The following is a 25,066-nucleotide window of genomic DNA, read 5'->3' on the forward strand; positions in this document are numbered from 1 at the left end:
TGTTGATTTTAAAATGTAAAATTCCTTTTACGTGCATATAAAAATTTCGACATATTACGTATACATGTATGTATTGTGTACATCACTGTACAATAACGTAACGGAAGTGATCCTAGGGATTTACAAATAACGAAATACCTTCTCAACATCGTGCACTTCAGACCGCACTGTTTGACGCCGTGGTGATTGGGGGAAGTATATCTTTGCTGTGATTGGCTCTACAAATATAGAGAGGTAGCACCGAGCGAATGAGAAGGCACAACATTCTACGCAAATTTTGGGTGTGCGATGGAATGGTAAGGATGGAAAGTAACGTCGAGAGATGGTTTGCTAAGCGCGACATAGGAGGGAGCGTTTCAGTAGCGTCTGTGCGACTCTTGGGTTGGTAGACTATTCATTTGGTGCGGGAATTACTTCCGGTCATTTCCGTTCGATGGTGACGGCGATGGATAGTTTATTTCGTAGCGTGTTGTAGTATCCTCGCTTTCGGGATTTCGGAGGAGTTTTCCAATTTTACTGTATTGATATTGTAACTTTAAAACTACATCGCGCGTATGAGCAAGAGTATACTGATATTCTCGTATACACGGGAGTGTTAAGTCTCGCAGCTTAATCTCGCATTGTGTTGGACACTTTTTACCGAAGAATAATGGCCGATATAGAAGGGAAAAAGTTGACCGAACTCCGTGTAATAGATCTGAAAACGGAGCTCGAACGACGAGGACTTGATAAAAGCGGAAATAAAGCGGCGCTTCTAGAGCGTCTTTCCAAGGTAGGCTTTCACACTTTTTGCGATTCTCTCTCAAGCTATTCGTTTGTAATGCCTTTTACTGTTTTGTCGCCATTTTAACCCTATTAAGAAATCAATGAAAATTGGTAGTACGTTGCTAACAGTTAGCATTCGTACTAGAAACGAGGCGAGCTTAATTAGTGTTCCGATGATTGTTTATCGCAGCTTTTAACATTCTTTCAGAAAATCCATTGTTTTATCATTATCGATGAAACAGACGCGAGTTAATTTACTTTTCTTTCGTGTAAGGCTATTTATTTATGTCGGATCAATGAAAATTTAATTCGTTGTGTAATTATCTTCTTTAGAACAATCAATGGAACTTGTGTGAAACTGTTTTAATAACACTGTTATGGTATTTTTATGTGTATAGTCCATATCTGACGAAGGAAAAAATCCTGATGAATATCTCATTGTACCTTGTGGCGGTGTATGCAAAGTCACTCCAAGAAAGAATAGTGGTTAGTATCCAATAGAAAGCATGATGTCATTATGGAGCTTATGCTAACATTTATTGTTTTAATTTTCAGTGACCGGTACAACGAATCCAGATGAGGCAACAGAAGTCATAGAAATTCAAAAAGAAGATGTTACGGATGTGCCTGATATTTCTGAGGCAAAGGTGAAGACAGAAGTAAAGCTTGCCCTTGAGAAAGAGTTGACTCCACCGAAGTTGGAGGTAATAGAGAAACATGTACTTTTAAGAATTTTATGGAGTACTCGATAAACTTGTAGCAGGAATATAACAAACATGGTATTAGGAATCTCAAGGGGAAGTCCAAATCAGCAGTAGCAAGGAAGTAGAGTGCAAAGTAGAACCCAAGGTCCAGGTGAAAATCGAAGCGGAAGCATCAGCAGTGGTGAATGAAGTCCCAACCAATTCAGCTTCGACGGTCGAAGCTAATGGTATTGATAACGAAGATTCTATTAATTTGACTATCGGCGAAGACGAGGAAAATCTCCTAGCCGAGGAGGTGATGATATTTCTGTTGCAACTACATAGTTTGAGTCTTAACTATAATCTAGTAAGTTGAATAATATATCTTAATTTTTCCGTTGCAGACCGAGTCTCACGAGAGGCATAAAGGTAAGTGTTACAACGCATCGAATCGCATAAGTTATCTAGAAGTTAAGTAAGAATTAAAAGAATAGACGTAGCTATACTTGTATTTATGATGAGGAGTAAGTTATTCGAAAATGCGGCATCAAGATCAAGGGACTGTATTTTCTTCGAGCGATACGTCTCGTCTATCCAGAACCACGATCGTGCCAAATCCATCTACAAAGTTGCACACGATGGCTCTCATCTTAAGCCCGTTCTTCGAACTTCTGAATAAGCACCACCTGTACAGGATGCGATGCGACCGTTCTCGGCACATGGACATGGCGCGGGACGGCACGCAACGATTTATCTACAAAATGCGACGGGCCGACGGTCGACGAGGTTTCATCCAGACTGAAGCGCACATCCGTCGTCGTGTTTGCAACGTGGTCGACGACCATGTATACAAAATCTTTCCCATAAACGCTAGTCTATAAGTTAGTTAACGCTAGAGTTTGATATACAGTTACATTAATTCTACCTAACCGCATAGAGCATCGTTGGAGATCATTCTGCTTCCAAATTATGTGGATACAAGAAGACTGAAGTGTATATCAAGCTACGAATCTTCCCCGTGTATAGTTAATGCTACGACGTTGTTCGTCCCATCACCGAGACTCCGACAAATCAATATTTTCGAACCATAGGAGCCATAGGAACCGCAATAGGAACTTCGAAAGCAGACGCGGTCGCTTGTACTCGTACAAAATTTTCTGGCATCGGCACTCTGCCGTCACACCATCATAGAGCCGTATAGACCTATCGGGGAACTAATCGTACACCGTCGCATCTTCCTTCTCCTTCGGTGAGACCGGTTTCTATCGCTTCCTGTCTCCCAGATTGGATTCCTCGTCCGACCGTGCGTTCCAGCTTCCAGTACTTTGTTCGCGAAAGAGAGAGAGTCTAGTCAGGCTTCGATTTCGTGGTCGCGTACGCGGAACAAGTGTACGTGTACGTGAAGACATACTGCTAACCGCTAACTGCTAAGGTAACCTTTAGTCCCGTAAAATCGAGAGAAAAAAAAAGAAATGGTAAAAAGTAGGGTCACCGTGGAACGTACCATTGAAGAGTGAATTTGTGATGTTGCGAGATCACGCGCGGTCTTCATCGTAATTGAGTGTGCACTCTGTTAGTGGCTCGGACGCAGTTCCATGCTGTGGATGCAGGAAATGCAGGCCACTAAGCAGGAGCGTTAGGGAGGGAGAAGAAATCTGGCCTCGCAGAAAGTGACCATGGTACCTTGATTGTCTCTGCAGATGGAGGAGAGAAGAAGAAAGTCGAAGAGAACAGCAAGAAGGGAGAGTCTAAAGGGAGCGGTAGAGCAGAAGCCGGCGCCAACAGCAAGGAAGGGACCTCGTCAGGCGCGAACGTCGGGACGAAGAACAAGCAGGACGGTGGAGACGGAAGCAAGAGGTTGGTCTCTCATTGCTAAAACAAACAAAAAACAAAACAAACCGTTCACAGTGTGGTACGACAACGAAATGCCATCCGAATCCAACTCTATGATAGCGATGCTCTCACTCTCTCCTCGGCTGCGCATACGAGTACGAATATCATCAGGATAAGATACTGTCGAACGATGGATTCCCAAGATGAAATTATTCGTCAAAGTCGCACGCAAGATTACTTTATTCCATTTTTTTCAATCGCATACACGAAGTTTCTTTCCGCTCGTACGTTTAGGCTGTAATTCCTAACTCTGGAAAGTATGTTAAGAAATTCGAGAAATTGGCTAGCAAACTTAAAAATATCAAACGAAAACCAAGTCCCATATATACCGCTCCTATTCGTAAACGACTATTTTTCAAAGGTGTTACACGCTCTACGATCACGAAGATATTTGTTCTTTAGAAAAAAAACCTATAAAAAAAAACAAAAAATAAAAAAAACAAACAAAACGGCAGCTGCATCGAGCACAATTGCAAGAGTACTTAGTATCTCGAGGTAAATTCTACGCTCGGCAGGCGGTCGAGAAGCAATCTTATCGGTGACCAGAGATACAGATACAGATATATATATATGTATGTATATATGTATATTGTACAGATAGTGATACTGATACCGCTACTCTATCTCTCGCGTGTGTGTCGATACCCGTTTCAACTCGGCAAGAAGTGCCCCCCCGGAAGAATCGCCAAGGAGACGATGATGCTCTCTTTCTGGAAATCTGTTGTGTAGAGGGATGTACGGCAGTACGATATCGCAATACAATCCGACACGGACAATACTTTTGTTAACACACGAGTGAGATGAGAACTGGATCCGCAGAACGCAACGAAACAATGCGTAATAGAGAAATAATAACCCGGGAAGAAAAAAATCAAAGTGGTAACGCTATTTTGTGTAACAACGATGCATATATAAGTGAACGCCAAAGTGCGATTGATCGTATTTCGTTACTGTTGTTGTTGTTGATGTTAATTGTTGTTGTTGTTATTATTATTATCATTATCGTTATTATTATTACCGCTATTACCGCTGCTGCTATCACTAATACTACTACTACTATTACCACTACAACTACTATTACTACTACTACTACTACTACTATAACAACTACTATCACCACCACCATTTACCATCACCATAATTATCACAACCACTATTCACAAACACCACTGTCACTACTACTGCTATTATAATTATCGATTATTAGCATTACTATTGTTATTACGATTGTCGAGAACAAGAAAAGTTGCTAGCCAAATTTATATGCTTAACATAGTTACAGAGGTACCTATTAAGCCTCAGAAAAAGTCATAGTTTTTAAAGCATTATTTCTTGTACATACAATTAAGGATAGTTGAAACTATTTTTTGGATGTAACGAATGCAATCGTTATTTTCAGCACGGAGTCTAGTAACAAGAATCAAAAAAGGGATGATAAAGGTAACTATACATGGAGCGGTGTTCTCAGCGAAAGAATTTTAGGAGATTGTTCCACGGCAGTCAGGACACGGCACGATCGTCTTTTTGTTTTCGCAGACAAGAAAAATTCTCAAGTTAGCCCCGTTAACGCGAGCAGCAGAAACTTATGGGTATCCGGATTGTCGTCGAGCACACGCGCCACCGACTTGAAGCAAATATTTTCGAAATACGGAAAGGTGATCGGCGCGAAAGTGGTTACGAACGCGAGGACACCCGGCGCAAGATGCTACGGATACGTGACCATGTCGACGAGCGAAGACGCCGCGAAATGCATCCAGCATTTGCACAAGACGGAACTCCACGGTCGCGTGATATCCGTCGAAAAGGTAGGTATTGGCCGCGATGTGGAAGGGGTCGAAACTGAAAAAAAAAACGAGACCATCGTCTAGTGTTTCCGCCGTTGCGATTCCCTCCCGGTGAATCGTCGACGAATCACCGATTATTCGGTTTGCGTTTCAAGGCGAAAGGCGACACGCAGCAAAGTCACATGCGGAAACGGGACACCGCCAACGGGAAGTCCGAGAAGAAGGAAGAAAAGGAGAAGTTGAAGGATAATCACGACACAGCCGACCGGAAGGAGAAAGAGGTGAAAAAGGAAAAGAGCGAAGAGAAGGGATCGGAAGCAAGTGAGTGATCGACACACAGTTTCTCTAGGCGAAAAGAGCGTCGACGAGTCATCATTAAAAGAAACGTTTAAATGTGCGGCAGCGAAAAAGTTGGACGAGAAAGGCGAGATCGGCGAAAACAAGAAGACGGAGACGCTGGAGAAGAAGGACGAAGCTTTGAAGGAATCGGACTCGCGATCAACCAAATCTACCAGCAAGAAACCAGAGAGCGAGAGAGGACGGCGCGACGAGAAGAGGATTCGATCGTGGGACCATCACCGATCTCACACACGATCCCGTAGTCGCGAGCGACGCAGACGCGACGATGTGCTCACATTCGCAAAGATCAGGGTAAAGAACGCGCCGAGACGGGATTGATTGTTTAGCGATACGTTGCGTTCCTTTACAGCTCCCGTTCGTTCGATTCGCCTATAGACTGTGGTCTATATTGTCGAAGCACGCTGGCGATTATTAAGTACGGGCCTCTGCTTTCAGGAAGAACGAGAGAGGCAGAGATTACGTGAGAAAGAGCGAATGCTTCGCGAAGAGGAGCGTAGAAGGCGGGAGGATATGGAACGGCAAAGGGAAATCGAACGAAGACATAGGGAAGAGGCGGCACGATTGGACAGAGAACGCGAGAAGCTTCGCCGAGAACGGGAGAGGATCGAACAAGAGAAGGCTGAGCTTCTTCGTCTCGAGCGGGAACGCCAAAAGCTCGAACGGGAGAAGCTGGAACGGGAGAGGCTCGAACTCAAGAGGCAACAGATGCGGCTTGAGGAGAGTAGACGCGCGCCTCCTCCGCCCTCCATAAAGCGGTCCTCCAGCGACCGAAGAGACCCGAGAGACATGTATGTGGAGCCAGACAGAAAACGCATAGCCACCGAGCACAGTCGAAGACACACACCGGATCGCGTCAGCGATCGCCGCGGCGAGATTCTGGATCGCGTCTCCGACAGACGGTTGGATTCGTCGCCACCTGCTCGTTACGAATCCAGCAGGTAACGTATACGATCGATCCTTTTCTATATTGATCCGCAAAGTCTGGCTCGAAGCTACAGCGCCTTCATTGTAAAACCATGAAATTCGATTTGCTTCAGATCTACTCAAGACATAGGATTGAAGAAGGAATTTAAGCGCAGCAGCGACTTTACTTCGCGTAGCAGTCGTCCGGAAAGTTTCTCCGACGTTTCTCGCGGTAGGGAAGTGATCGTTCGCCGAGAACCGCTCAGCACGACCACATCGTCGATCGATCCCCGGCAAGTCAAAGAGAGGTAACTTGATTGCCGATTTGCTGCATTTGCTACGCTTTCGTCCTCATTCGAATCGGCTCGAACTTTGCTGAATCATTTTCAGCAGATACGAGCGACCAAGCACGACTACGTACACGCGCGAACGCGAAGTTCGTCGATCGGAACCAGAAACCCATAGAAGTTCCAGGGACAGCCATACACGTTACAGCGAGAGTTTCAAACCTACGGGCTCGACCACGCCGCGTGAGTATCGCGCGATTCTCAAAGATCCCGTTTGCTGGCGCGTTCAGGTAATCATAAACGAATAAATAAATCTCGGGCCCTTGCAGGTGACAGTCGCTACGTAGAGAGTAATAGAACGACCAGCAGCTGGCACTCGGGACCGCCTTCCACGAAATCATTTAATTCCGTACCTAGTAGCGGCACTCGGGATCCGCGAAACGAACCATCTAGTTGGAGTTCGAGATCGTCGGACAACGTAAACAGGTACGCGCCCCCTGCACAGACATTCGGCAAAGATCGAATCAGGAAAAACCTACCGATACGATGGACGATCGATCAATTCCAGATGGAGTAATTCGAGCAGCATGGGAAATACGTTGCGGCATCCTGTTCCGCCGACTTACCAGAGCGGCCCTATTCAATCTATGGGATTGACAGCACCTGGAACAGCGCCGTCGTACGATCGCTTCGATCCATACAAATCCTCCATGCCGAGCATGAGAAAATACTGATTCTCTGTAACCAATGCGGGCTACCGTAACGAGTGATCACACCCGGTTCGGTTCTTCGACTTGACTCGTTCCGACTCGATTCAGTTCGTCTCGGTTCTAGCACGTACAACGCGTTCGCGCGAGGAACCCAAAACCTATACCTATTACCTATACCTACACCTACACCAATACCCATCCCTATTTCTATTCCGATTCTCATTCGCAATTTGTAATTTTGAATTTGCATTCGCACTCGCGTTCGCCCCAGTCACAAGGGGGACATGTTTGCGTCGCATGAAGCGGGATATACTTTTAGCAACCTTCGCAGCGCAATTTAGCGACTAGTCTCTGTTGCGACCACCAGCGCGCAGCTTCTATCGTCTGAAATAATCGCGTGGCACGCGATTCTCGTTCGATATCTTTCTTCTTTCTTTTTACTTTGATTTCTTATTTTTTATTTTTTCAATATGCCAGACACGACTACACGAATCGTAATATAGTCTGATCGATGACGCGACATTGATGATTTTTGTACAACCGTGAATGAATATATTATACAATCAAATACTATTAATTGTAACATTATTTGCTGTATTGGTTGCGATTCCGATTCCGTTGGTACGATGTATGTTGCCGTAATAGCATCCAACTAATGCCAAGATCCTCGTTCGTTTACATCGATGAATATATTCTTGTAGCACGTTAAGGTATATCGTATTTTACAATTTTATCGTGTACCTTTAATCGACGATTACTACGCGACACGCATACACAGAGTCATGTACACGTACATCTTACACAACACGCACATTCGAATCTCTCCCGATTCGAAGTGGACGCGCGCGCGCGCGCGTACATATTCAATAAGAATATGACTGAGTTTGTATATTGAATTCCATAAGAATTGTATATCGAGCGACGTTGAAATCTACATTCATACGTGAAGCACACGTACCACGTTTTAGTGTAGCAACAATTATTACGGTATAAATAAATTTATGGCATATTAGTAGCTGTCGTTTCGCAATCTCGTTGCAATTTCCGTTTAGTCGGATGGGACCCATGCCTGTGCGAAGCGGACTCGGATTCGGCCACGCTTGGATCGCGACGCGTCCGATCGCGCGACCTACGATCCGAAAGTGGAAAGAAAGAACACAACAGGTAGCAATAACCGATGGGAGGGAACACTTTCCCTTGGCCGAGTCAGAGACTACGATCGTCGGGCAAGGAAAGGCGAGATGGAAAAGAAACCGGAGAGAGTGAGGGAACGAGTCCGTCGAAAGCAAAGTGTGTCGAGGTCTTTTCACGGACAGTCATCGCACGGCTGAGCTTCGGTCCCGAAGCACCCACGGTCCTCGATATTCGGTCTTAGGATTTCGGTCGGTCTTCATTCCTCGTTCGCGTTCTCTTTCATCACAGCTACTCCTTTTTTCTCTCTGTCCTGCTCGACGCGAGACTTCGCCACCTCCTCGGTTGGGTCTCTCTGTGTGTTTTCAGGCCCCTATCGACCATCCTCCGTCACCTCGCTCTCAATCTTCTCTGTCTTCTCTGTCCTTCCCCCCTCCCTCTTCATCTATTTGGTTTTTCCTGTCTCCCTGTATCTCTCTCGCTCTCTCTCTCTTTTTCTTTCAGTCGCTCACTCTCGCTTGCTCTTTCACACACGCACTCTTTCTCTGTCCGGCTGATTGTCGGGAGGACGATAGACGATGAACAATTCGCCGGTACCAACGCGGTCGCGACAACTCTATCGAAATAGTTTGAGGCCGCACGTCTTCTCGCAGGTATCGGTAGTGGTAGCGGTTAACCATCTGGAATGTCTGTGAATGGGAATCGTTGACGTTTTGACATTGCTCCAGGATGTTGCCGTCCGTCGTTCTCTTCGGTAAGTTAGCTCGTCGACGGTGATCGGCACGAACGATCGATGTTCGCTTTTCGAAAGTTGTCCGAGGTCCTGTCGAAACACGTATCGTTCCTATCGTTTTTTTTCGTCCGAACGAACCGCGAGAAAAATAAACGATTTTTCCTAATCGAACAGCAGTGTTCCATCGATCGACCGATTAGAATTTCGCGCGAACGGTTTTGAAATGACCGCCCCGCGTCACGGCGCGACGCCCTATCGCTCTGTCGCTCTAGCACCGAGTTCGAGGGCGCGTTTACCCTTGAACGGATTCACCCTCGGATCGTCGATCCTTCCGCGAATTAAAGGTTGCTTCCCCGATCGATTCGATAACGTTGATGAAAATCATACGTCACGAATTTTCTAACATTTACTCGTCGTGGCGCGATTCTACGGTTGCTTTTCGGTTGATCTTCTTGTTTTCGGATCGCTCGGGATCGCTTGCGTTTCGCGAAACGCTAAAGGTCGGGGCATGAATCGTCGATGAATCAGTGAACGGAAGAAAGAGGCGGTGCGCTTTCTCGCGTCCCGAGCAACTTTCACCGTCGATAAAGTTCGTGTACGTCAACTCGTTCCGAAAAGTCTTCACGTTCGCGCCGCCGCTTAATCGCCGTACCCTCCCTTGCTCGCTCGCCGAATCGTGACGATACGAAATTTCATCCGGCGCTAACCGGGAGGGGGAGGGAGTAAAAACCATTCACGAGGGGGTTACCGAAAAGAAAATATGTAACTGGTGTCGCGCGTCATCGAGACACCGCGTTTCCCAGAAAAGTCGAAAGCTGTCCTCTTGGGACGGATAAACCCCGATCGTTGCGCAACGAGATCGCATTGGACGATCTTTCGGGCGCCGATGGATAGAAGAGTTGCGCTCAGCCAAACGATTGTTTCAGAAATCTGCGCGATATGGATTTTGCTAACGAGTTCCTGGTGTAGTAGCGACGATATAGCGCGATACAGTTATCGTAAGTAGGAAACGACACGGTAAAAAAACGGCGAACATGGGAAATTTGGTTTTAATTGCGAGCACGCCGGCACGGCTTGTCTGTGTTTTCAGCGGCGAGGTACGGGATTCCGAGCTCGCCTATGTTCGTAGGACCGATGGCTGGGCCGGTCGCCGGACCATGGCGGCGAACGGCACTCGACGATCCGCGAAGAACGATCCCGGGAACTTTCCGCAGAGACACGAGGAACCACGGGAAGCTGGTAAGAATGGAGCTGGCGAGACGCGAGGAGCCCGATCCATTGATCGCGATTAGTGAGACTTTGGGCGCCTTGAACACGGTCGGCAGCTACATTGTCAACATGACGAGAGGCGTGGAGAACTCGAATTACCCCCCAAAGGAACTACCGTCGGCCATATACACCATCTCGAAGAATATCCTCGGTAAAAATCTCGCGAACACAGACGCGGCTGTTCTCGCCTCTTCCATTTTCCTCGACGTTTGCGTTTGGATAATCTGCCGATTCTTTATACGCAGGTCGCAACGTGACGGACAGTATAGCGCCGTTGGTACGCGAAGTGGCTTTGCCCTTGCGAAGCCCATCAATTTCTTCGGACTCTTCAGCTACGACCTCCTCTACGACTAGCTTGATGTTGTCGTCTCCTTCATCGTCTTCTCCCGGGTCACCGCCAGCATCCACGTTCTCCTCCAAGATCTCGACGGACGACGTTGTCAGCAACAGGGAGAAGGACTCCTTACCGGTATCGGTATCGTCGTCCGGTTGCACGACCGCCGACGGCGTCCCAGGAAACTGCCAGGATCTGAGCAACTGTCCTCAGCTTTTGCTGGATTTAACCAAGCTCAGACAATCTCTGTGCTTCAAGAGTTTGTTCGTTCCTGGCGTGTGCTGTCCTCTCAACGACAAACCCGACAACGCAGGGTTGGTTCTTCTACGAGTTCATTTATTTATTTGTTAAAAAAAAAATAAAAAATTCGGTAATCAGAATGAATGCAATTTTCAGCGAATCGATCAGCGTGATTCCGGGGAACGGAATTGTCAGCGTGCACACTCAACGTCCACCGATACGGCCGACGAAACTGCAAACACCGCGGCCTATTCCACTGTTCCCCGTACTGTCGACGACAACGTCGGCCCCACACCTTGGTCTCACGGATGGTCAGAATCCGTCGACGACGGAATCGAACGCGGTATCCATCCCCGAGTCGAGCGTGTCGAGCATCGACAACAACTTTATACAGGACGACGAAGGTAAAGAAGCGAAAACGGTGAAGTAAGGGTAAAAGAAGAAGTAAAACTGATGGTTTTCGTTTGCAGAGTGCGGCGTGAGAAATTCGGGGAAATATCGAGTGGTCGGCGGCGAGGAAGCCTTGCCAGGACGCTGGCCATGGATGGCAGCGATCTTTTTACACGGCGCGAAACGCACGGAATTCTGGTGCGGCGGCTCGCTGATCGGTCCGAGGCACATCCTCACTGCTGCTCATTGCATGCGCGATCAACGTCAACGACCGTGAGCGCCGATCGAGTTATTACCGATTAAACTGTGGCTCTTTATGCGTTTATAAGATTCCTAGAATGCAAACAAAAAATCTATAAAGTAATAGGAACCAACAGTATCTTCACTTTATATTTACAATTTATTGTATGAAATTGACAATGTCCATAAATATCCGCAGTTTGGTATCGATATTGCATAATCGCACGTTATCGCATAGTTGCACAATATTTTAATATCGTGACGCGTGCGGTTGCATGCGGGTGCGCAGGTTCGCGGCGAGACAATTCACCGTGAGGCTCGGAGACATAGACCTCGAGAGGGACGATGAACCGTCCGCTCCGGAAACCTACACGGTCAAGCAGATACACGCGCATCCGAAGTTCTCCAGAGTCGGGTTCTACAACGATATCGCGGTCCTCGAGCTGACCAGACCTGTACGGAAGTCGCCGTACGTGATACCGATCTGCTTGCCGCAAGCGCGTTATCGAAACGAACGATTCGCTGGCGCGAGACCCACCGTGGTCGGATGGGGTACCACTTATTACGGTGCGTAGTGTCTGATCGTTTATGCCTATGCAACGGTTCGATTCTTATCGGTTTTTTTCTTACAAACAGGGGGCAAAGAAAGCACCGTGCAGAGGCAAGCGGTTCTTCCGGTCTGGAGGAACGAGGATTGCAACTCGGCTTACTTTCAACCAATTACCAACAATTTTCTGTGTGCCGGATACAGTCAGGGTGGCAAAGACGCCTGCCAAGGGGATTCCGGCGGTCCATTGATGCTCAGAGCTGACGGTCGTTGGATTCAGATCGGTATCGTCTCCTTCGGCAACAAGTGCGGCGAACCCGGTTATCCTGGCGTTTACACGCGTGTCACCGAGTACACCGACTGGATTAAGAGCAATTTCTGATCGATCACGGTCGCGATCACGGATGAGAACAGGGCGATATAATAAGGGTATCGTACCGTGCTGTGCTGTGCCGTGTTGTGCTATGCCGTGTGTTTACGTGCATGGATATTAACAAAGGAATCGCGTGTTCCTGCATTTTTGATCATGGATGCGTGCCAAGAATTATCGTTATATTGTAACTAGAACTAGTTACACAATATTATCGTTGTTGTCGTCGTTGTTGTTAATCTTATTATTACCATTATGGCGTTCTTATTATTAACATTATTTTTAATTACTTTTTGTATTACCGCTACGTGAAGCGCGCATCTATGCTCGCGTACGTATCATGTATAATATCATATTAACGTATATCGGTATTACTTTGACTCGAGAGAATTCATTGGATCGGAATTTCAAAGAATCTCGAACCAACAAATTCCAAATAAACGCAAGTGCCTATCAAGAAGTAAGCTGTAAATAAATTCACGATTTCTCGTTGCGCGTGTCCACTGTTCTGTAAACGCATCACGCGATTCCATTCGAAATTTCTGCGTTTTTGCCTGTTCATGAAAAACATCTTTCCGCATCTTTTAGCTAATCGATCAAATCTATAGTTACGAGAACGTCAAACATGAAAAGCAAAAGCGTTTCGGTTCAAAATTTGGAGAGTCTCGTGAAGCAAGTGGTGAACGAAGCGCTGGAGGATAACGGTTAGTGCGGCTAAAAAGAAACTAATGCGATAGAGTATGTACTGGAAATGTGTTCGCTTTTTTTCTATAGAACAAGTGATCAAGTTTCGTCGAATGATCTACGAAGAATGGTATTTCAAGAAACAGTTCGATCAAAAGGATACGAATCAGAAGGAAGACGATGTAATTCGGTCAATCGATGGTTTGCTCAGGGAAATTTCGTCTTTTTCTCTGTTACTTACCTTTTCTTTTCAGGATATATCAGCTACCGTTGCCCACCGTAGATCGAACCGACAAAAATACAAACGTGGAACGATTCCATCTTCCGCAAAATTATTGAAAGTGACCGAACCACCGAACGAATGTGAAGAATTGCTACGAACGAGCACCGAGAATACTTCTTTGTCCAAAGTATGCAATGCAGAAATGTAGATCGCATTGAAACTCGCACGCGACTATTCACAGATGTTTGACATGCTTTTAGCGAGATGACGAAAAAGACGTCGTTTCGGCCAACGAAAACTTGATCGAGATTTGGCGTAAAGTGTTGAAGCGACCACAATCGAAAAACCCTTCGAAAAACCCCGAGAAGAACACGGAAAAAATTCGAAATCCTAACAGGATATCCTTCGAAGATTGGACTACTAAGAAGACATTGGCGTATCGAGATCTTTTGAAACGGAAGCAGTGCGAGCAACGGCTCCGACGGGTATCTGTTTCGCGGGCAAACGTGGAACGTGGCCGGAAACTAATGCTTCTCTCGCGACAGGTGTGCATTTCATACGGTTCGTGCTGTTTTGAACTATACTATGCGATCGATGTAAGTCTAATCGGTTTAGTTTGATAAGATGCATGTTCGCAAGAGGCAGCGGCAAAAACAAACGAGAGAATCTCACTTGAATTACACGACAAAAGAGAAAGATGCAAACGACCCGGTGAAATCGCAAACGCAGAGAACGCGGTAACGTAATTGGTTCTACAATGCCTTTTCGTGAAAACTTTTTGCTGAATCGTAAAACATTCCGCATTCGTTAGCAGAGGGGTGCATACGAGCATTCCGCGAAAAGGAAGACCAACTTCGATGAAAATTATGGAGTCTTTTGTCGTCAATAAGTGGTTGAACCAATTGAACTCGATTTTGTACCAGAGAAGTCTAGGAGAACGTCGACACCTCGCACAAAGCTTTTACTGCTAGAATTAACGAATTTTATTCTTCCATTATAAACAGCCGCAATCTTTTGGTCAGCGGTAAGATAAGTATTAAAAACAAAATCTGCGTTTTATCATTTTTTTTTATTATCGAAATGAAAAGTTTATTCATACGTTAACGTTCTATTCTCTATATATTAACCGGCAATAAAATGCCTGTCGTGCAGATCCTTTATACACTCGCTGCATTTTGAACACTTGTACTTTTTTAGCTTGAACTAGATTTTTAGAAGAACATTTTTACATTTCACATTTTACAGTTTACATTTTAAATTATACACTTTACATTATGCACCATGTTTATCGATGCCCTATACTTTCTCCTTATCGTTCTCTTTTAAATTGTTTATCGCCTTCTGAATTAAAACCCTCAAATTTTTCGGAAGGCTCATTTGTATGGAATGCAATTGATTCATGATTTGACTTTCCGAAGATGATACGTTGGCTGGTAAGCTGCTGCTCTTATCCGAAGGCTCAATGTCGCAGAATTCTTTGACATTTCCTACGTGATATCCAGTCGTTTCTACAAGATCTGCCATGTCTTTCTCGCCTATGGAAAATAGGATATCAATCAATTAAACTATTTAACTGTTCGACACGGCAAGTGAGTAAACCATTTACTCACATCTCGCGTCCACGTTCGCGCTTGTATATCCTTCTAATAATTTCGTTGACGGTGACTCCACCGTGCTATCCAATTCGCATATTCTCAAGGCCAATATTCTGTAATTATCGTACGCATTATTAACTCGGTGATCAACCGTAAATCGTTTAATTTTCAAATTCGCTACTGACTTGTTTGCTTTCTTTTGATGCGCCAAAGCTAATGTTTTATCGTTTAGCGCTTCCAACAAAGCCACGCATAGACATCGTAAATCTGCCATTGCTGCTGCAGATTTCTGAGCTGGTACATGAGCGTCATGATGCAATAACTGCTCCACTAAAAGTGCATATTTCAAAACGATATGTATTTGTGCTATATTATCATTGAACGCGCTGTAGCAACAACTGACCTTGCTTGTGGGTCATAATCGTACCGGCAGTCGTATTAGCTCCCAACTTGACGGATCCTTTTATCCGTTTACTATCCAGCATACTCTGAAAATGTGATTATTTTATCACGGATTACGACAGAACGTAGTCAATCGTTGACAACAATGTCAATAACCATATAAATGTGCATCTTTACTTTGTATTTAGAAAGCGATTGTTTCGTCAGTTCGTTCTCTTCTATTAACTGTTGCAATCTTTCTTGTAAATATCTGAAAGGTTATAATTTTCGATAATTCTTTGCTTAACAATTCCACAAATTAATCGATCCACGTCTTACCTATTCTCGTTGATAAGAGCATCTACATCCACTGGTTTGGATGCGTTTAAGGCTTTTGACAGTTCGTGATTTAGCCTGTGTGCTTTACATTTAAACGCGTCTCTCTCCATTTCTAGTTCATGTTTCTCATCTAAAACTATCTGTAAATCTGTTTGCAACTGAGTACACTGAAAAACAAATGTACCAGACATTCTTAAAATTTATAATCAGCATTATGTTGTGTTGGATTCATAGAGGCTCACTTTAACGTTTAATCTCTCCAACTGTTCTATCATTTCTTCTCTTTGATGAACAGCAGGTGCAGATTGTGTGTCTTGAGGTTTAACGTCTGCTCCTTTCTCTCCCAATTTCTGCCTTAAAGTCAACACTTGCCATCTAAGACATTTATTCTGTTCGCGAGCTTCCGTCAATAAATCCAAAGTCTTAAAGTGCTTCTCTGGACTGTAACACCTGCAAAACATTTTTACTTGTAACTGGATCCATTTGCACCTAATATAATTTTCAACAAGACAATATTATAATTCAAACTATATACCCATTTGAATCTTGTATACTGTTTAGCTGTCTTCTTAACTGTACAAATCTTTCTTGCGTCTGTTCTGCCATCGACTTAAATTGATCCCCTTGCAATTTACATTCACGTAATTCGCTGTTTAAGGACTCGACTTCTTCCGATTTCATTTGCAACCGTTTCTCCAACATCTCCTGCAAATTCGATCGATATTAGTCACGAATCCTTCAAGTTTTAAAAGAAAAACATTGTTGATTACAATAACCTACTTTTGATGCAAGACTGTCATTACCACTCGTCATTGCGATATTAGAATCTTTCTCGCTTCTTTCGTGAGCCATAATTAAATGAAGCGATAGAAATTAGATATTCTATACTCTCATGCGCACTTTATCAATAATACCGTTTGTTTTCGGCTTAGGGAAACGATAAAATACAACGAACGAGGGAAACAAACACAAAAGTGAGAATGGAAAAATCTATCGATTCAATGACTAATAATTAAACACAATTCACGTGTTTACTACCAATCGTTACTAAAATATGTAACGCATATATTATACATAATAGTTTATTGGAGTCGTTCGAATCGAAATTATATGACAATAATTATTGTTTATGTGTTTTGAACTCTGTTATTTCATTAGACATTTCTTACACGTAGTGATAAGGAGGACTGTATTTCTTTTTCTATGTTGCACAATGTATAAGACAAGGATAGCAATAATTCGTCTAATGGCGCCATCGGTGGCGAAACGCTCAAACTGTTAGCCAAATTATTTGGTTTCACCACCGATGGCGCCACAAGTACCGTAATCCACTGCGCGCGCAGCATATTGTTTCTGCTCGTTTCGCAGTGATCGCCGATCGTCGAGAGTGGTGTCACCGGTTGGCCTTGTCGCGAGTGCGTGAAACGCTTGCGCGATCGACTGTGTCATTCTAACCTTTGCGTAACCTAAAAGCACCGTCCGGTAGTGTTTGCGACCGTTCGAGTTTATTAAAACAATATTTTCATATAGTAATTTTTCGAATAAAATACAGAACGCTGTATTTTGAATTTAGTAGATAATATCACAATTATATAATCATGGATAAACAAGGTGATTATCTTCGTATTGCTCGTTTTACAATTCAGTTTTAACGTTTATATTTTTATAGAAATATGTGAATACTTCAACGGTATTATTAAAAATGAGAAAGATGTTTCCGCTGGGATGGCCGCTATTCGAACGTTACTCAAAGTTTTAGAGTATTCAAAGTGTAAGTGTAGTTCTTAGAACATGTTCGAAATATTAAATTAGAAATATTAAATGTCTCCTCTAATCGTAGCAGAGACAGTCCAGGAACTTAGGTATTGTTTACAAAATGCGATAGACGCGATGAGGTCCACAGATAATCCTGTTACCGCGATCGCATCTGGTAGCGAACTGTTTCTTCGTTTTATAACCTTAGCAACATTGGATACTCCGGTAAAATATTTATTAAGCCTTCCTCGAGACCGACTCTTCTTCTTTTATTGATTCCAAAATATTTAAAAAGCTCCGTATTTGATTTAGTAATTAATATATCATTTATAAGTGTTTCAATTAGTCGATTGCAGAATGCAAGGATATTATGCTTCATAGGGGAAACATATTTCATGAGAAATTAGTGGCAGCTAGAGGGAAGGTAGCAAAAGTGGCTGCCCATTTCATTACGGATGGATCTGTAAGTCTTCGTTATATTTAGAACAAATTGTAATTTGTTTTTGTTAACGATAAATTGCATTATTCTGGTACATATTTTAGAAAATCTTAACACACTCGAAATCTAGAGTAGTATTACATGCGATGACAGAGGCTGCTCTTAGTAATAAAATATTTGAAGTCTACGTAACGTCTTCTTCCCCAGATAATAGTGGGTATGTTTTGTTAGCATTGATTATAGGTATTATCTTGCACATTTTTTTTCTACCTTTTGCAATATACCATTATTTTCTAAAACAATTATAGAAAGGAAATGTGTCGAAATTTAACGAAGTTAGGTGTGTCGTGTACACTCATATTAGATTCGGCAATGGGATACGTTATGGAGCAGGTTGATATGGTCATGGTAGGAGCAGAAGGTGTAGCAGAAAGCGGCGGTGTTATCAATAAGGTAAAAAAGTTATCGATCAAAAAAATCTGTACATAAAGTTATACATTGATACAATTTCCTTGTAGGTTGGCACATATACAATGGCTATGTGCGCCAAAGAAGTGAAAAAGCCTTTTTATGTACTCACTGAAAGTTTCAAATTTTCAAGAATTTACCCCTTAAATCAAGTCGATCTGCCGGATGAATTTAAGGTAATGCGTCGGCTTTTCTATATCGTTGTGTATGAAATTCTATTCGTCTTCACATTTTTCTTTTTACAGTATACAGCAACCACATTAAAAAAAGATCTACGAAAAGAACATCCATTAGTTGATTACACACCACCTCATTATATTAGCCTTTTGTTTACCGATTTGGGGATTTTAACCCCTTCGGCTGTGAGCGATGAACTAATAAAATTATATTTGTAAAACATTTGTACAGTGAGTAAAATAACTTTAATTCTTTTTCTAAGATCGTTGTACATAATATACACTTACTTACATAAGCGCCGGAGAAATTACATTTTTATAACAGACTACAGGTTTAGCAGCTCGTTTTTGGGAAAATCCTGAGTATTTGACCATAGAAAAAGTAAAATATATCAGCTCTATTTATGAACATAAATATAGACAAATTTCAAAATTTAGATTTTTTTGAGACATAGGTATATACGGTATACGAATATACTTTATCTTCCTGCATTATTACGTTAAATGTAAATTATGTGCACTCTATTGGTTAAATATCTCGCATATTTCACAGCAGTATTGTGCAACATTTAAAATAAAATCCTATGCACTGCATATACCTCGTGAAAATTAAATTTTCACGATTATTTAGCCTGTGTCGCACGTAACATAATTCAAATATACTTGACAATTTTAACAAGTATATCAGCATACAATCTATTTTTAACAATTATTTTTCACAATAATATGAGACAGCACAGTTCAAATTCACGATCTGAATAATCGTTACAATATAAATACATGTATACAGTTTCTTTTTTTCTATAAGACTCTGGTGGACGGATAAATATTTAACGATAAAGTGAAATGAAAATATTTGTATATAAAAAAAGACGAAGAATACTTAAGAAACAAGTATACACGATGCAATACATAAAATACTATGCATAAATACATTAGAAAAATAAAACGCCAATTAATAGATCATCAGTGTGTCGATGTCTAAAAAGAAAACTATTCAATTGTGATCGATTTAGGGAGCACTGCTTATTGCCGAACGAAGAAAGTTACAATTTCATTTGTAACACCTATTCGTATTAAGTTTACTAGTAATTAAAAAAAGAATTAGCCAATAGAAATCAAAAGCTCGGATTTGTGTTGATGCAATCGCTTAAAATTGAAACTGAAATTCATTCAGTCAATTTTTAAGCATGTTGTAAGAACACGTTCCAGTGGAAGACATCGTTCTCATGATAATTATTCTTTCATGAAACTTCTAACTTCTGATCTGGTTTACAGCTCACATAAAAAAATGTGAAAGTAACAATATACTTTATAAAGATTAGCACCAAATATAAACTTATCCTCTACAAATACGCCTGGGACAGCGTTTCGACAACAGTGTATATATGATCGAAATGTGGACGCTTTTCTGGTTCGTATTCCCAGCATCGTAACATTAAACGGTATATTTCGTCAGGCGTGTTCTCCGGGGCTGGCATACGATAACCTAGAAATCCACGTATAGGGTTTATATCGTTTATATTTATTATAGATGAATTATTTTAATTTATACCAATTATATTATTGTATATTATTACCCGCGTCAATTTTCTCACGAGCCTGAGCATTAGACATTCCGCTGTATGGATTTCCGCCCTTCGAAAATATTTCCCACATCAGTACTCCGTAACTCCAAACGTCGCACAACGATGTGTATTTACCTGCATTAAATATGACGATTAGAGAATAATATTTAAAATCTGAAGAGAATCGAAATATTGAAACACATCGTTTTGAAAGTATGATATACTATTGTCTATGAAATACCAAAATTCAATGCTTCCGGAGCGGTCCATTTAATCGGAATTTGTTTCATACCATCTGAAACTATGTATTCTTCTTCCTCTCGTGACATACCAAAGTCTGAAATTTTTACTATGGACTCGTATCCTAAAATCCAAGATTACACACTGTATCTTTTCCTGTTCTCTTAACAAAATTATTACGTAATTGTCATATAACAAACAAGTATTTTATTTATTTACCTACGAGACAATTTCGTGCTGCTAAGTCTCTGTGAATACAATACTTAGATTCTAAGTAGCGCATACCTGCTGCTGCATCTTTACACATACGAAGCTGTTCTTGTTGCGTGATGCTGCCAGAACTTTTTCTTAAATATGTTAGCAAGGAACCACCTGTTATATACACGTGTACGTTCATTCATCAGCCCATTCAAATTACTGAACGAATACGGTTTTACTTTACATTATTTACATACCGGGTACCAATTCCATAACGATCATGATTGGCTGTTTTTGAACACAAATTCCAATAAGTTTCACTACATTTGGATGATCGTATTGCTTTAATATTCGTCCTTCCTGCAAGAATTTACGTTTTTGTTCATCGGGTAACGTTACTTTGCAGGTTTTTACAGCTACTTCAGTCTTACAAGATTTAAGCTGCGCTTTATATACATCCCCAAAGTTACCCTACAAAGAAACAAACGTTGATTAAGTTTTGGGTAAGTTCTACGAAAGTAAAAATCGCTCTATAAGGTTTTCTTTGCGACTGCCTCCTTTTTAAATTTCAATATACCCGTCCTATTTTTTCTAGAAGAATTACATCGTCGTTATTGAGTTCCCAACGTTCGCGCAAGATCGGCGTTTTGAGAATAGCTCCGGACCGACTAGTTACAGGTAGTCCGGATAGCCATTGATGTCTAATCAACTCCTGAATCGACGGAAACGTTGGTCCTTCGAATCTATAATGTCCCTAAAATTGAAATACATAAAATCGCCAGCTTTATAGATTGCAGATGCTCTTACGAAGTTATGAATTTTACAAAAAATATATGCACATTCTTACCTCGGTGGTTGTCTGTACAATAAAATGTTTATGCCCATCCCAACAAACAGATAAAACTATTTGGCACTCGTCGTTTCTTGTTGTTTCGCGTACTAAGAAGTCTCCCTCGTTCACTAGTAATCTTACTACCTCCTCCCTTGGCAACACGCCATGGAACCATTCTTCCTCCATGAGGTCGCCGTTTCCGTTTCCTTTTTGGTTATTCGTCAAATGTGATATTCCACGTACCGGTGCCTAGAACCATATCGTAATTAATCAACGGAATCAAATTATACTTTATATAAAATATCTATCACAATTACAATATTCAGATTTCGTCACGTCCATGTTAGCTGAAAAATATTCAGACTCGGTTAATTCGTACAAAACTGAACATGCTAAAATATGTTAATGTTGACCATTCAGTACTGTTAATATCTAAAGCAAAACAAAAATTTAGAGATCGTAGTCAGACTTGGTACATTTCTAATCTACGTCTTCTTCGATAAATGTTCGACATCACAAATAATGCAAACGAAGCGGTATTGTTCAAGCATATGCGCAGCAAACCATATTTACGCGTGTAACAAATTACGGATAGAACATACAACTGGTAAAATACTATTCGGTTTTGAAGCAGGACTTTCACTGCTTGATCTAATCATTCCATCTGTTGCATTGTTTATCATTGGTAAAGATTTGAAAGGGGTCTTAAATATTGTCATGAATCGTTGGTTCCTTCGCAATGTGCAGAAACCGATATCTTGCATTCTGGCTTTCTGGAAGAGTAGTGGTACTAACAGATAGTAGTCCTTTGATACTAGATAATATTAGGAGTGTTCTGATAATGCAAGAGCGAGACATACCTGACATAACCTGATCAACGAATATAATTACCTTACTGATTGCAGGCGAATCGACAAAGGTACTTTCCATGGAAAGATCGTATCCTAATGGTAATTCCTCGCAACCTAATTCGTTCAAAGCAGATCTAATAACGTCCACTTGTCGTTGAAGTTTTTTCTCTTGGCAACGTAAACGTAGTTCTTCTCTCTCACGGGTATAATCCAGAATCGAAGCCCTGATAACGAGAAATGATTCATTAGATTTTTTCTCAATACACATATACAGTCATTTCGATAAGATTAAAATTTTACTTAGAGTCGCTATTGTTTTCGGATGGATGCTGAGGATTCTGACGGTTCTGTTGAGTTGCTTTCAGAGAAGTTTCCAGCTCTGTTAACCGATTTCGTAACCAATCTATTGTTAGATTGTCGACTGTCAACTTATTTGGCAATAACTTCCCCGAAGTATCGTCTACAAGGTTCTCGTCAAACGTGAATCTTATCGGCGATGCTGATCGTGTTCTGCATCAATTGTTACCAAACGTTGAGTTGATTCATGTTAATTAGACCAAAACAAAAATAACTACAAAGTTACAAATACCTATGTTCTCCCATGAAGTCCCTACACTCTTCCATAGGTTTCACCACGTCAACGGCTTTCTGCATTCGCAGATGCAGCTCTTGAAACTTATCCGTAGTAAAGTCAGAGTACTTCACTACATCTTGGAGTATGGCTTTCCTACCACAAATAGACAATATTATTCGTTTGCTTTTCGTATGACCATTAATCAAAATGACCATTATTATTATAGACATTTACCTTGTACGTAACTATGTGCTTGCATATAGATTTTACACAAATTAGATTAGCGATCTACGATGCAAAAGTAGGAAGTACAGCTTAAATTATTCCAGATACAGTTGCAGAATTACTTACCAAGATGTTATCAGTTCTTGATGGATTGTCTGCTGTCGGTGAAGAAGGCTTGGCAAATAAGACGTTCTCAAATCGTGTTCACATTCTGTTACAGCGCCCAGAAGTAACACATATTCGTTGTGCGTGAGATGAAGCTTTCTGCAGGCCTTCTGATATTTCTCCCTCACTTCGTCCAATTTTCTACCCACTCTGCCTGCTAAATATATCACAAAATATAGCAAAATATTAGATACAAATAATGAAAATGCTTACATTTAACATAATATTCTTCGAAACGGGATCTCATTAGCTTGTACACCTCCAGATTTTTCTGATATTCCAATTTCTTTCTGGCAACATCTTCAGTTAACTAAACAGTGCCATAAAATTCCACTTGTAATATCGGATTTATATATACAGATTTGGTACACCCTATACGTAGTACATTGGTACAGATCCGATTGCATACCTGTTGAAACTGATTACTCAACCATGTCTGTTCTTCCTGATATAGTTTCCTGGTTTTTCTTCTCTCTGCGCATAATACTGTAATGTGTTCAACAACTATATTGTCAACCTGGTCTGCTTGTTGTTTGATTAACTTAGCCGTTTGATCAACAGAATCCATCATATCTCTCCAACTCTGGAACATAATGCACATAAAATCAATTCTAATCTCGAACCGTGAAGGAGGCTAGACGAAACGGATCCTTTAAAAAAAGTACCTGCGCTATGAGACTACCGATTAGATCTTCGTTTCGTTCGATCTTCTTCCCTTGCACCGCTAGAGAGGAAATCGTCGAGGCATATTCGCGATCCGATTTGACTTTCATTGCCAAGCATCGTTTCATCGTTTCGAGAAGCTTGATCTCGGCATCCTGACGACCGAGCAGAGCCTCGTGGAACGCTTGCCCTTGCAGACTTGTCGAAAACCCCATCCCGCTTATCGTCCGGATTATTATAGTCACCCAGTCACGTCTTTATTGACTTTTTTTTTTTTAAATATGTCAAGAAAAGAAATTCATTCTTGCGTTCGATTATACTGACACTGATAGTGAATCGGTCGATGTCGATAAAATGTTGACAGACCGCTCTAGGATACACCGCATTTCAAGCAAAATTTTACGTACCAATTATTCGATTCGTCTCTCGCGCATCTTCGCATTCGCTCAGGTGGCTGAGATCAACATTTATATTTATACAGACCTCAAATTGTAAAAATTATCTTTTACTCATAAAATACCATCATGAAACAATTACTGATATGTAGAAGGTTGAATCTACAGTGTAAACAAGCATATCTCGATGAATTATTTTCAATGATTTTCGTGTTTCGTTAGAGATCACCGCGTTCGACGTTCAATAATTTACAATTACGGTTCGTTCGACCGCGATAACGTATGATTTGTTATGTGCTGCGAGCAATTTATTTCGGATACATAAATGCATGGTACATACCTACATGCATTACGTACTCCACGTATGTATGTACATGCACGTATGTAGCTGTGTTCCTTTTTATGAACAACATCTGCCTGTGATTCGAAGATCCTGTGAAATGAATTTGTGTTGCATAAAGACTTTATGTGCAGTTTAAATGCATGTCGTAATAGATAAAAAAGTATTACCAGTCGGTTGTTGTTTCCAATAGTATTATATAGATAAAATGATTTAAACGCAGCAAGAAAATAAAATTGTATTTCACAATCGCATTACGATGCAATGTGAAAACGACATAGCGTTTGGACTGTATCGCAATGAGCTGCGACAAATT

General features: G+C 41.8%; 6 protein-coding genes across 17 annotated transcripts; 4 read left to right on the top strand and 2 right to left on the bottom strand.

Moving 5' to 3' along the window:
• Positions 1 to 374: 374 nt before the first annotated feature.
• On the top strand, positions 375 to 7,973 carry LOC144470574 (uncharacterized). Of its 4 annotated transcripts, none has more exons than XM_078181884.1 (15): positions 375 to 772; positions 1,164 to 1,251; positions 1,321 to 1,469; positions 1,552 to 1,764; positions 1,853 to 1,877; positions 3,149 to 3,305; positions 4,741 to 4,781; positions 4,878 to 5,146; positions 5,281 to 5,446; positions 5,508 to 5,776; positions 5,921 to 6,423; positions 6,523 to 6,696; positions 6,782 to 6,918; positions 7,005 to 7,161; positions 7,244 to 7,973. In XM_078181884.1, exons 1-15 carry the CDS (start codon positions 650 to 652, stop codon positions 7,407 to 7,409), a joined length of 2,637 nt encoding a protein of 878 aa, XP_078038010.1. In that variant the 5' UTR covers positions 375 to 649; the 3' UTR covers positions 7,410 to 7,973. The 4 variants fall into 4 exon arrangements, with proteins under 4 accessions (XP_078038010.1, XP_078038009.1, XP_078038012.1 ...); XM_078181883.1 differs by having other exon boundaries at positions 376 to 772; positions 6,779 to 6,918; XM_078181886.1 differs by having other exon boundaries at positions 376 to 772; positions 5,529 to 5,776.
• Positions 7,974 to 8,903: 930 nt separating this feature from the next.
• LOC144470575 (proclotting enzyme) lies at positions 8,904 to 13,239 on the top strand. The gene is made up of 8 exons (XM_078181887.1): positions 8,904 to 9,270; positions 10,176 to 10,247; positions 10,340 to 10,669; positions 10,764 to 11,166; positions 11,249 to 11,496; positions 11,563 to 11,755; positions 12,012 to 12,289; positions 12,359 to 13,239. The coding sequence occupies exons 1-8, from the start codon at positions 9,246 to 9,248 to the stop codon at positions 12,649 to 12,651; spliced, it is 1,842 nt and encodes a 613-aa protein (XP_078038013.1). The 5' UTR covers positions 8,904 to 9,245; the 3' UTR covers positions 12,652 to 13,239.
• Positions 13,240 to 13,264: 25 nt separating this feature from the next.
• On the top strand, positions 13,265 to 14,517 carry LOC144470576 (uncharacterized). Its single transcript, XM_078181888.1, has 6 exons — positions 13,265 to 13,343; positions 13,414 to 13,505; positions 13,578 to 13,733; positions 13,807 to 14,091; positions 14,171 to 14,283; positions 14,358 to 14,517. The coding sequence occupies exons 1-6, from the start codon at positions 13,265 to 13,267 to the stop codon at positions 14,515 to 14,517; spliced, it is 885 nt and encodes a 294-aa protein (XP_078038014.1).
• A 79-nt stretch (positions 14,518 to 14,596) lies between these two features.
• On the bottom strand, positions 14,597 to 17,111 carry LOC144470547 (coiled-coil domain-containing protein 149-like). The gene is made up of 9 exons (XM_078181837.1): positions 16,642 to 17,111; positions 16,397 to 16,566; positions 16,104 to 16,311; positions 15,862 to 16,028; positions 15,721 to 15,793; positions 15,545 to 15,629; positions 15,327 to 15,471; positions 15,157 to 15,254; positions 14,597 to 15,081 (listed from the first exon to the last, which is right to left on the bottom strand). Exons 1-9 carry the CDS (start codon positions 16,711 to 16,713, stop codon positions 14,843 to 14,845), a joined length of 1,257 nt encoding a protein of 418 aa, XP_078037963.1. The 5' UTR covers positions 16,714 to 17,111; the 3' UTR covers positions 14,597 to 14,842.
• A 138-nt stretch (positions 17,112 to 17,249) lies between these two features.
• Positions 17,250 to 18,929, top strand: Eif2balpha (eukaryotic translation initiation factor 2B subunit alpha). Of its 2 annotated transcripts, XM_078181840.1 has the most exons (8): positions 17,250 to 17,472; positions 17,531 to 17,632; positions 17,702 to 17,841; positions 17,963 to 18,079; positions 18,160 to 18,272; positions 18,364 to 18,508; positions 18,574 to 18,699; positions 18,769 to 18,929. In XM_078181840.1, the coding sequence occupies exons 1-8, from the start codon at positions 17,460 to 17,462 to the stop codon at positions 18,916 to 18,918; spliced, it is 906 nt and encodes a 301-aa protein (XP_078037966.1). In that variant the 5' UTR covers positions 17,250 to 17,459; the 3' UTR covers positions 18,919 to 18,929. The 2 variants fall into 2 exon arrangements, with proteins under 2 accessions (XP_078037966.1, XP_078037967.1); XM_078181841.1 differs by lacking the exon at positions 17,250 to 17,472 and having other exon boundaries at positions 17,530 to 17,632; positions 17,705 to 17,841.
• Positions 18,930 to 20,045: 1,116 nt separating this feature from the next.
• On the bottom strand, positions 20,046 to 25,045 carry Fer (tyrosine-protein kinase Fer). Of its 8 annotated transcripts, XM_078181830.1 has the most exons (17): positions 24,921 to 25,042; positions 24,423 to 24,843; positions 24,018 to 24,279; positions 23,762 to 23,935; positions 23,566 to 23,662; positions 23,314 to 23,509; positions 22,978 to 23,115; positions 22,689 to 22,898; positions 22,429 to 22,612; positions 22,140 to 22,310; positions 21,553 to 21,786; positions 21,283 to 21,459; positions 20,963 to 21,176; positions 20,727 to 20,879; positions 20,509 to 20,631; positions 20,280 to 20,402; positions 20,046 to 20,188 (listed from the first exon to the last, which is right to left on the bottom strand). In XM_078181830.1, exons 3-17 carry the CDS (start codon positions 24,228 to 24,230, stop codon positions 20,046 to 20,048), a joined length of 2,550 nt encoding a protein of 849 aa, XP_078037956.1. In that variant the 5' UTR covers positions 24,231 to 24,279; positions 24,423 to 24,843; positions 24,921 to 25,042. The 8 variants fall into 8 exon arrangements, with proteins under 8 accessions (XP_078037956.1, XP_078037958.1, XP_078037957.1 ...); XM_078181832.1 differs by having other exon boundaries at positions 21,310 to 21,459; positions 24,018 to 24,843; positions 24,921 to 25,045; XM_078181831.1 differs by having other exon boundaries at positions 23,314 to 23,506; positions 24,018 to 24,843; positions 24,921 to 25,044.
• Positions 25,046 to 25,066: the final 21 nt, after the last annotated feature.

The sequence above is a fragment of the Augochlora pura genome, chromosome 5 (assembly GCF_028453695.1).
Source record: "Augochlora pura isolate Apur16 chromosome 5, APUR_v2.2.1, whole genome shotgun sequence".
NCBI lineage: Eukaryota > Metazoa > Arthropoda > Insecta > Hymenoptera > Halictidae > Augochlora > Augochlora pura.